At 50.9% G+C, this 11115-nt stretch overlaps 1 protein-coding gene across 1 annotated transcript in view; it reads left to right on the top strand.

Moving 5' to 3' along the window:
• The window catches only part of NUDC (nuclear distribution C, dynein complex regulator), a 12654-nt gene extending 4789 nt beyond the window's left edge, over positions 1-7865 (top strand). The window contains exons 3-10 of the mRNA XM_029963028.1: positions 292-369; positions 2661-2861; positions 3146-3226; positions 3682-3795; positions 4218-4412; positions 5031-5114; positions 5203-5321; positions 6979-7865. Coding sequence (XP_029818888.1) covers positions 292-369; positions 2661-2861; positions 3146-3226; positions 3682-3795; positions 4218-4412; positions 5031-5114; positions 5203-5321; positions 6979-7030 — 924 coding nt within the window. The 3' untranslated portion in view covers positions 7031-7865. The remainder of the gene's footprint in view (positions 1-291; positions 370-2660; positions 2862-3145; positions 3227-3681; positions 3796-4217; positions 4413-5030; positions 5115-5202; positions 5322-6978) is intronic.
• The last annotated feature ends 3250 nt before the right edge of the window (positions 7866-11115 follow it).

Genomic DNA, 11115 nt, shown 5'->3' with positions numbered 1-11115 from the left:
TATATGTATATGTATCCCTGCCCAAATTCCTGCCTTGGATAACAGCTTGGGGTACTGGAGCAGGACCTGAGGGTAAACTGCTCCCCTTTCTTCATGCAAACCACACAAATGCCTCTTCTGGAAGGTGGGAATCCAGGAACTGGATGTTTTCTCCAGGAAAACAGTCACAGGACTGATTCCAGGATGATTTTGACACAGCCACAGATGGAGAGGACAAAGGATAAGGGCTGATCCAGAGACAGGGGGTGGCTTGGAGTGACCTGGTCTCACTGATCCTTTTCTTTCCACCAGCTTGTGAACACCTTCTTCAGCTTCCTGAGGAGGAAGACGGATTTCTTCACTGGGGGAGAAGATGGAGTGGCAGAGAAGGTAAAAAGTAAACCCTTGAGCTTTTAACTTTTTAATTTACATCCCACCCGTGCCTGTGCCGGGCTAAGACTTCCCTGCCTGAACAACTCCCTGCATTTGGGTGCACTTGGGGCACCAGCAGCTCGTGGTGCTGCTGGAATCCATCACAGAAGGGAGGAAATAAGGAGCTGCCCCTCAGAGGTGAGGAACACACAATTGCCTGCTCAGATGTTACCAACAGTGCAGGTTTTTCTGCCAGACTCTGGCCAAAGGCTTGTTTGGAAAGCAAACCTGCCAGACACACTGACTTAACGGTGACACGCCAGGGTGCTGATAACCCCGGGTTACCTTGTTTGTTCACCTCAGAAAGAGCACAAAGTCCACGTCCCTGCACATGCAGCTGCACCTTTGGCTCAGGGCTGGAGGGAGTGAGTGTTCTGGGGAGCCTCGGGCAACCTGAGCATCACCTGTCCTGCCCTCACCCAGCTCCAAGGCTGAAAAACTAAGTTTCACCTTAAGGAAATATTTATTGAAGCACAAAATGGCCAGGCTCCCTGAACATTTTCTTCTTATACTTACCAGTATAGCAGCTGTTCCTCCTCCTGGACTGCTGGAACTCCACCAGTGGGATTTGTTAGGGCAGCTTTTAGGTGCTTACACAGGGTGTGACATCCTCTGTCCAGTCCCTAAGGTGGTAAAGCTGAGGGAGGTAAGGGATGGGAAAGAGGATGTCCCATCCCTGGAAGTGTTCAAGGCCAGGTTGGATGGAGCTCTGAGCAACCTGGTCTAGTGGAAGGAGTCCCTGCCCACGGCAGGGGGGTGGAACTGGGTGATCTGTAAGGTCCCTTCCAACCCAAACTATCCTGTGATTCTATCAAAGTAAGAAAGATAAACCCCACTGTCACTTATCTTAGATTAGAGAGCAAATCTCCCCAAATTCCTGGGGGCTCTGTGCTCCCAGGGAGTGAAACCCTGAGTGGCATTTCAGAGGGGAGCACTGGCTGTGCTTTGGCATGTCCTGGCCACTGTCCTTGTCAGATCTGTGCCTGTAGAAGAAAAGTGTTCATGTCCTCGGGTGGCACCTGCCAAAGTGCTCTGCACAACAAAAATGGCAGAAGCTGCTCCCCCAGTCCTGCTCACCCTTTGGCATGGAAGAGAAAGAGGAGAGGGTGGGAAGGTCACTATGTTTTTTGGGTGCAGCCCTTGTGTGGAGTGAGGGGGATGTGGGTGACACCCACAAGCTCGGGCAGCGTAAACAGTTCCCTCACCATGGATCGTCGTGGGGTTGGGAACAGAGTCTGGGAGGCACACACACACCTTGGATCCTGTGTCCCAGGAGTCACTGGACTTGCACTGTGTAAATAAATCCTGCTTTCCTCTGTAGAACAAAGCAGAAAGACTCAGGGCTTGGTTATGAACTACGAGGCTTTTAACTGCGAGTTGCTCGAAAAAGTTGCTGAACCCCCCCCGAAGTTTCTGAAACATATATAAATCAATTTTCCCCCTCTAATTCCTTCCTCAGGCTCTGTCTGTGCTGTTTTCTGGGGCAGGCTTCAGCTCACATACGTGCTGCCCTGCACAGCACCCCTGGCTTTATCGAGGTGGGGCAATTGCTCTGGCTCCCTGCCTGTGTACTCAGCTTTCCCGCTGAGCACGTGGCCGTTGGCACCAGGGACCTTGAGATTTTGCCTCTCAATAGTCACAACAACCTTTTGGGGAGTTTGGAGGGAGGTTGAAAGAAAAGATTTATGGAGGAACTTGCCCCTCTAGTGTAAAACACGGGAGGTTTTCAAGCATTTCTCATCTCAGTCGTGGCAGCTCTGTCTGGGAGAAGCCCAGTCGTGGGTAAGGTCAGAAGTAGGTAAAAAAACTTGGACCCTGTGTCCCTGTGCTTCCAGCTGGCCTAGATATGTGGAGTAGCTGTCAGGTGGCTGGGTTGGGCATCAGCTCGTCCTGCTGGAATAGCACAAAGGACAAAATACGTGGAGAATTTTTATTCCTATGTTATCTCCATGAAAATACACACCTTGTGTAGGGAAGAACTAGGAAGGGCTACATTTAAGTATTTTATAATTATTTAAATATTGAATATTTTGTATTTTCCCCCCTATTTTCTCTTTCTTTTCTTCTCTCTTTTTCAATTGAAAAATCTCAGTATTTTCAGTCAAAACCCGAGTGAAAGCAAAGGGAAAAGTCACAACACCCCGTGTGATTGAACGAACGAGCTCCTCACTAGACCAAGCTGGCTCCATTTGGGTTTGAGATGGGTGATTTATTTTAAAACCCCTTGTGTCTTTGTTCCTGTCTTTCAGCTGATCACAGATGCTTTCAACCACCACAACAAACTGGCTCAGAAGGAGCGGAAGGAGAAGAAGGCCCGTCAGGAGGCCGAGCGGCGCGAGAAGGCCGAACGTGCCGCCAAACTGGCCAAGGAAAAGCAGGAAGCCAACGAGCCAAGGATCAAGGAACTCACAGATGAGGAAGCAGAAAGGCTGCAGCTCGAAATCAACCAGGTGAGAGTGTTGTCAGGTGCTCCTGGAACGCATTAAAATGGTTCAGCCTTGTTCCTTTGCAGTCGTGGCAGTGTGAGGACAAAGGGAATCTTCCCCTTGGTGGTACCTCTTTCCTGTAATTTTTTTAAAGGCTGAAAATTCCCTGTTTTCAAAGTCTTGGATGCAATTCCCAAGTCCTGCTCTTTAGCTTGAGCTGAAGAGGCTGAGGCCATCTAGTGCCTGGTCAGGAAGTGACACCAAGTGCCAGCACTTGGCTGAGCGTATTTCCTTCTCTTTTTAAACAGAAGAAAGAGGCACAGGGACAGGTCAACAGTGTCCCAGTGAAACCCTCAGAGGATGAAGCTGAATCAGATTCTAACAAACAGGTAAAACTCACCTGGGGAATTTATTTTAGAATGACAGAGTGGTTTGGGTTAGAAGGGACCTTTAGAGCTCATCCACTTCCACCCCCTGCCATGGGCAGGGACACTTTCCACTAGACCAAGTTGCTGCAAGCCCTGTCCAGCCTGGCCTTAGGCTGAGAAATATATTTCTGGACAATCATGAGAACTCCTGTGAATGTGAGGGGATGTCCAGTCTGACTTTCTTTAAAAATACACACAGAGTTCCCAAAAATTTCAATAAAGTTTGGGTCTTTTTGGCTTTTTTTCCCTGTAATCGTGTTGTAACAACAGCATCTGTTAATTTTTGGGCTAAGTTTATGTGGCTATCAAACACAAACACCTGACCTGAAATTCTTATAAACCTCAAGAACTGTTGTTACAAGTGAAAGATAAATGGAAACTTGAAAAGCTTTTTTCTCTACACCTGAATTTCTTAGGGAACAGATGATGAAGAGGAAGACGAGAAGGATAAAGGAAAACTTAAACCCAACTCTGGCAATGGAGCTGACCTTCCAAATTATAGGTGGACACAGACTCTTTCAGAATTGGATGTAAGTCCTGCTTTCTTACCAGGATCTGAGGAATCTGAGATAGGGAATAAGAGCAGATGCTGGTCAGAGTGGTGGAGCTGATTCCCTGTGTCTTAGTGTCCTGTGGAAGTTTGTTAGTTGTACTTAACAGCAGCATTTCAATAGCTGGGGGAGAGCTGGGTAAACTGAATAAAATTCCCAGGAGCTGTAGTTTGCCAAGTTTTGGCCTTGTTTTAAAGGCCAGATTTTTTATGTTTTAAATTAAAATCTGCTTCCCTTTGTATGGCCCCTTGTATCCTTTTACCTCCCACTTACTCAATATCCGAAGGAAAATAGTTTGTGCTCTGTGAAACCAAGGCAGAAAGTCTTGGAACAGCAGCACAGGAGGGTAAGGAGAGAATTCACTGCCCAGCTTCTCAAAATCTGCTCTTTGTCTGCTCCAGCTGGCCATCCCTTTCAAGGTGAACTTCAGGTTGAAGGGGAAGGACGTGGTGGTCGATGTCCAGAGACGCCGCCTCAAAGTCGGCCTGAAGGGCCACTCTCCTGTCATTGATGGGGAGCTCTTCAATGAGGTGAAGGTGGAGGAGAGCTCCTGGCTCATTGAAGATGGTAAAACAGTCACTGTGCACCTGGAGAAGGTAAGGGAATGGCTTGGGGAGGATTCAGGCTTGGCTGCCTCTTCCCAGGTGGAATGAGAGTGACAGCCCTGGGCTTTATCAGGTGACCACTTGGTTATCCTTAGTGCAGTGTCATTGTTGCCATTGGAAGTGGGATATTGCAAATTCCCTGTCTTCAGCCTAATTTCAGGCTAATCCAGGATATCCAGTGGATTTCTCAGCAGTTCAGAAAAAGCTGGAAGAAAAGCAGGCATTTTAAAGTTGTTCCTTAGTGGAATAATGGCACATTTTGACATCTGTTAGTGACATGAAAATCCAGGGACAGATCCTATTGTGTCCCTTTTTTTGTCCCTCCCTGCCTTCTTTCTGGGCCTCTCCAGGTGATTTGTTTTTAATCCCATTTATTTCATTCCAAACACGACGTGTGACGTTCTCCCAGATCTCCCAGCTGTGAAAATTCAGGCTACCTGAAGTAGTTTGAAATAAAATTAGTACCCTTTATCCCTCTTCAGATTTTACTAATATTTAGAAAACTGTCAAATAAAATTCGATTCCAGCAGCTTTTTCCTGTGACTGCAACTTAAAACTCCTAGAGCAAGTCCAAGAAAAATAAAATACTTTTGCTTCTTTGCCCTTCAGATCAACAAGATGGAATGGTGGAACAAACTGGTCTCCACAGACCCAGAGATCAACACCAAGAAAATTAATCCAGAGAACTCAAAGGTAAGAACTCCTTTGTTTTATGGAATGGAGCTTTGTCAGAAATGGGCTCACCTGAGCCAAGTGGTTCCAATTTTGATCTTGTTTTCAGCTGTCAGACCTGGACAGTGAAACTCGCAGCATGGTGGAGAAAATGATGTATGATCAACGACAGAAATCCATGGGCCTGCCCACGTCTGATGAACAGAAGAAGCAAGACATTTTGAAAAAGTGGGTACACCTCATTAATCTGTGGGGTTTTGCCTTCCCAAGCCCTCCTCCTCTTCCTCTTTGGCACAAATATGTGAGGAGAAAGCAGGTTGGCCTTCAATCCCACCTGTGCTCTCATCTGCGTAGTCATTGAATTGTTGGCTGATCACTGGTGTCTATAAAAGCCTGTGGGGGTAAAAAGCCTAATGGGAAATTCTGGGAATAGCCTAGCTCTGGAATTGTCTTAATCTGCTGATTTCAAGTCCAGAAGGCATGTTTGGGACTGGAGGTGCCATCTCTGCTGAACTTTAACATGGTCTTGATTGCTGTCTAATCTCCCTCGGTGGCCCAGCTAATCACCCCTCCCTGCCACTTGCCACCAGGAGCTGTCCCTAAGACACTTTTATGGCTTTATTGCCCTGTTTGGCAGAAATGCAATGCTGGGGAAATGACTCCTGGGGCTCCCAAGGCCGTTCAGGAAGGGGTGGAGGCAATTCTGGGTCACTGAGCTTCTCCAGCAAGTGCAGATCCACATCTTATCTCTGGATGGAAGGAGCTGACCTGACTCCTTGTTTCCCTTGGCTTTATCTCTAATGCCAGAAGCTTCCCTGTGGGGTGTAACTAGAGCAGAGACCAGGCTTCCTTAGTGCCTGTGGAGTTAGTGGAATGGGAGGTAGCTCTGCTCCCAGGAAGTCCACATGCAGGGCACCTCGTTGGCAAGGTCACTTGTCTGGGTGCTCTGGAAGTTTGGCTTCTCCAGAGATTGGCTGGCAGAGGATGGAGAGGAAGTTTAGACTTTGTTCAGGCCAAAGTAGACTCTGTGACACCCAGGTAGGTGCTGATATCTGCCAGTGGAGCTCTCCTGGCTGCCAAACAAGGACATTATCCTCACAGCACAGATTTCCCTGGAAATGGAAAGTGGAAATGCCGTGGTGGCATTTCAGGTGAAGCCCTGAGATGGGAACACAGAGGGGACCGAGGCCTGCCCTTACTTGCACTTTGTGTGTGGATCCTCCACGTGGGTGTGACGTGTTGTATCCCCTGGAGAACAGGTCACAGGAGGAACTGGGGAGCTTCTGCACGCACACATCACTCCTGAGCACTCCTAGGCACAGGGTGTTGGGCTCCAAACATTCTGATGTGGCAACCTAAGTCCAAACAGTCCCTGGAAGGTGTCCCTGCCCATCGCAGGAGGTTGGAACAAGATGATCTTTAAGGTTCCTCCCAGTCCAAACTATTCAGGTTGCACCTGGTATGAAACCAGATTCCTCTGGTCATGTCCTCCATGAGTTTTTACTGTCAGAGCACTGGAGATACTCCCCAGTAATGCTCAAGCTGACAAGGCTCAATCTTAAATCATAATCTGCCCTCACAATCTCCCCTCTGCCCCACAATCAGTGCTGTAGCTGCCACGTGTCTGAGAGGTAACAGTTAAAGGGTGTCTGATAATTAACTCCTGTGTGTCTGGACTTGCTGACCTGGTAGGATGGCAGGAATGCTGCTACCACTGACCCGAGGAAGAGGTGTTTGTAGTCCAGGGAGTGTGTCCCAAGGAGCTCAGCAGAACATTCCCTGCTGTGGAGGGTGTGGGGACAAAGCAAAAATCCTTCCCTCCCCAAACAGGGCTGTTCTGGCTCCTGCTGAGTCACCCAAACTCTTGTCTTTGTTTTTCCTGCAGGTTCATGGAGCAGCATCCAGAAATGGACTTTTCAAAGGCTAAATTCAACTGAACCCTCCCTTTCTCCCCCCCCTCCTTCAGTCAGCCCATTGAGAGGGGCAGGATGTGTAGGGTTGGATAGTCCTCACCTTGGGCAAGTAAAACTTCCAGCATCCCCACCCAAGCCTGCTGTGGAGGCAGCTCCCTGGAGTCACCCCCAGTGTCCTGTGTGGAGCAGGAGGCAGGGCCACAGAGCAGCCACAGCAGCTCCAACCATCTGCCACAATTCCCAAAGGGCAGTGGGGAGAGGAGGAGGGGTTAGAGCAAAAAAAAAAAAAGGTATTAGGGCTGAGAGAGCCAGACCTGAGAGGTTTTGGGGTATATTCTTGATGTACTGCTTTGCTTCCTCGGGCTCTTCAGAGCTGCTCATCCACTCCTTGCCAGTTCAGTTTGGCACAGGTGCCTCCTGAGTTTTACTCCCTCCTGCTCTCATGGGAAAACAAGGGTCAGTTGATTTTGTGAAATAATTCTCCTGCCTCCTTGGGAAGGGAAAACAGCAGTTCAAACCCATAGCTATTGCAGCAGAGACAAACTCTGCTTCTCCTTGCTGCTGCTTCTGTTCTTGCCAGAAGTGGGAGGGACAGCTGGAGAGGTCAACCTGCTGTCCTACAGCAAGGAGAGGCTGGAGAGTCTGTGGTGTGGGCAGGAGAGGACACGTGGGGGCTCTGGGGGTGCTGTTCCTGCTGGGAGTGTGTCTCCTGCCTCTTTTCCCAGGGCCTCTCTCCCTGTTGAACGCTGACGGGCGTTGCCGCGCTCTGTGCCGAGCTCCTGCTGACGGGTGGCATCACTCTGCATGTTCATATCTGTTCAAACTGCAGTGCAACATAAAGGAAAAAAAGTGGAATATTTCCAGGCAGAGTGTGTGGTTTCTCCTGCAGAAGGGATCCGGGATCCAGGCTGGGAGGAGCTGGGAGTGGGCAGTGCCTGGGTGCCAGGGGGGCTGCTGCCAGGGGCTGGGGTCGTGCTCTCTGCTGCCTGTAAATATGTCTTGGGTTCCCTGCTCTGGACTGGTGGTCTCTCCCTGCCTCAGGAAGAGGCAGTGGGAGCTGCATTTCTCTCAGGAGCGCTGCTGAACTCCATTCCCACCTTAAACCCTCTGGGCTGACCAAGGCTCGTTGCTCCAGGCTCCACTCACTACTTGGCAGCACATGGCCACACCAGGAAGCCACCCTTGCCCCAGGTCTCCTTTATGCCAAGCTAAGGAGGAGAGTGTCACGAAATCCTGGGCTCTGTCAGTCCAGGCTATCCCAGATCCTGCTCCTGTGGTTCTTCCCTCTGCCTCCCTGAAACATTTCCACCTCCTACTCGAGGGAGCAGTCACAAATCCTGCTTGGGCAAAGTCCAGCCTGGCACTGCACCTGGTGTGGTGGTGGTGGGTAGTATTTTTTTGAGGAGTACAACACTTTGCCAGTTTTATAGGTTCTTGGGGTCAAAAAACAGCCCCCACCCGGCTGAGCATGACCTTGAGGGTGAGCAAGGGCCTGGGTTGGAGCAGCTGCCTCTGGAATTCTCCAGGTTCTCCTGCCTGTTTATCTTACAAATCTCTCTACACACACCTGCCTGTCCATGGTTTGGCCCTGATAAAACAACAGGGTCTCCCCTTTCCATAAAAAAAAGCCATCCCATGCTGGGTTTGAAGATTTTAGCCCCAGAATGAGCTCCCTGCTGCCGTCTGCACAGAACCCTGGGGTGTGGGGCAGGTGAGCTGGAAGGACTGAGCTGTCCTGGGGCATGTGACGAGCTTCACCCCGCTCTCAGCTCCGTCAGGGCACTGCTGCTGCTCCCTGGAGGTGCTGGAGATGGAGGAACAGGGCTGGGCTCTGCACCTGCAGCAGGATCCGCATCCAGCCGCCGGCCCCTCCTAAGGGACAAGCACAGGCAGGCACCAGGGCAGTCATAAACCAGCAGAGTCCATGGCACCACCCCCAGCCCAACCTGTAGCTTTGTTATTTCCCCGTTTCCTCCTCAGCCCTGTATCCAGCACCAGGAGCCTCAAGCCCGACCTTTTCCCGACGGTTGGCAGCTGCCTGGATCTGGCAGCACGGTGGGAGCAGCCTGTTCCAAGTCCAGAGCTCCCTCAGTGTTCCCAACCCCAAAATCCTGGGGCTGTTCTGTCCTCAGCCACTGCAGGGTTGGGAGTAACCACCGTGAAAATCCCAAATTTGCTGGTTCCAGGTGGCACTGGGATCTGGTGTCACTCGCAGGAGGCAGCTGAGAGAAGGCAAAGAGAAAAGGCAGCGACAGGAACCCCCCGGGAAGGGTTTTTTGGGGTGAAGGAGTGCCATTTGGCCTTTCAGGGAGATAAAAGGAGAAGGCAAACAGCCCTGGGAGAACGAGGCCGTTGCTGCTGCTCCGAACCCCGCGGGGGTGAATGGCCGGGGCTGAACCCAGCTGATCCCAGTGCTATCCCTGGACTTCAGCCCCTGGGGGCAGCGGAACAGAAGGTGTTTCTCCTGATGGCCTTGTCCTCTGCAAACACCCCGCTGCCACAGACTTCCCCCCCGGGCCAAGGTGAATCAGGAGCACCCTTTTGCTTCCAAAGGCAGTTCCCCCTGGAATAAACCGGGCTCTGACAATGCCCAACTGTCTTAAAGAATGCAAAGCCCCACCTCAGTCCGAGTTACTGGAGACCACGGAGCAGGGGAATGCTGAGCACCACGAGGGACACTGGGAACCAAACCCTACAAACACATCCTTGTCCTGGCACCCCGCAGATGTTTCCCGAGGCTGGGAATGGCCCTGCTGGAGGCTGACAGGTGATAAAGGTCCCTTTGTCTTTCCACACCTGTGCCAGGTCACCTGGAGAAGCTGTTTTGGTGCTGCCACCCTCCGGAGCCGGAGCTGCTGGCACATCCCAAGCTCCTCATCCTCACTCCTCACAGGTCCCTCCCCTGTGCCCCTTCTCTAAAAGCAAAACCTTGCAGGCACACAGGCTCTGCAGAGAGTTCTCCATAGGGTAGAAGTTTTCCCCAGCCTTTTTTTTTTTTTTCTTTTCCAACAGCTGCTCTTGGCTCAGCTTCTATTAATGACTACTGCAGCTCAGACCATTTGGGAAATATCCCAAACTGCAGGGCTGCTTTGGGAAGAGTGATGGAACAGCAAAACCCCAAGGAGGGAAGCAGACACTATTTAATGTTACTGCTTAGTTTTAGGAGGAGCCTCAGCTCCACTGTTACTACAAGGAGCAGGCTGTGAGGAATTAGGGTCCATCCATCTGCTTTCCAAGGTCTAAGCCACAGGGAAATAAATAATTCAGCAGTTCAGGGTGTGGGGGAGGGAAAGGAATTTCTTTAACACTCCTGCAGCCATTCCCTGCAGAGTTCCCAAGCTGCCTTAAGCCAATCCCAGGGAACCACTGTGGGCTGGCTTGGGCTGGGCAGTACATGGATCCCTCAGAGGGATCCGTCTCCAGAGACCCTTCCCAGCTGAGAGAAGGCAGCACTTACCTGTTCATGGCTTTGAAATCCTTCCAGGAAACACATCTCTCGAGTTGGTCCTGAGCACCAGGGGGAGAACCCACCCACGCCCCCCATACTCTGCCCTGGGAGGGTGAGGGAAGGTCAGGGCGGGAGGGAATGAAGCTCTGCAGGTTATCCTGAGCTTTTGTAGTGAAATTGGGAAGCACAGAACTGGTCCTTCAAGTCACAGGGTCGGAGGCTGAGCCAACCTCCCTCCCTGAGCTGATCCTGCCCAGACATCAGGGACAGCAGCAGCTCCCGAGTGATTCCTGCACTTCCTACCAAGGCCTGGTGACATCACAGGGACAAGATGGAAATTCTGGCCCCAGGCTCAGGTTTTCCAGAGCTCAGTTCCAGCATCAACCCTCAGGGAAGGTCCAGGTTTCCCTGCATGCCAACGGGGATTTCCCCAGAGGCTCCTTAATTTGCAGCCAGGCACCATCCTGGCGTTCAGCCCTCTGAACAATCCCCCTGGAGCTGCCAAATGGATGGAAAGATCTTTGTCTACCTGGCAAAGCAAGAATCAGCCACCCAGGATGCGAGCAGGAAGGTGAAGGACACAGCACAGGTAAAGAGCACGTCTTTTACTTTATAAAAAAGACCAAATCAGAACATTTAAGGCCAAGGAGTGCAAAAGAAT

This window comes from Manacus vitellinus, unplaced genomic scaffold (genome assembly GCF_001715985.3).
Source record: "Manacus vitellinus isolate BGI_N305 unplaced genomic scaffold, ASM171598v3 scaffold_52_pilon, whole genome shotgun sequence".
Classification (NCBI taxonomy): Eukaryota; Metazoa; Chordata; class Aves; order Passeriformes; family Pipridae; genus Manacus; species Manacus vitellinus.
The sequence above is the reverse complement of the archived record's forward strand: the minus strand, read 5'-3'. Positions and strand labels throughout refer to the sequence as shown.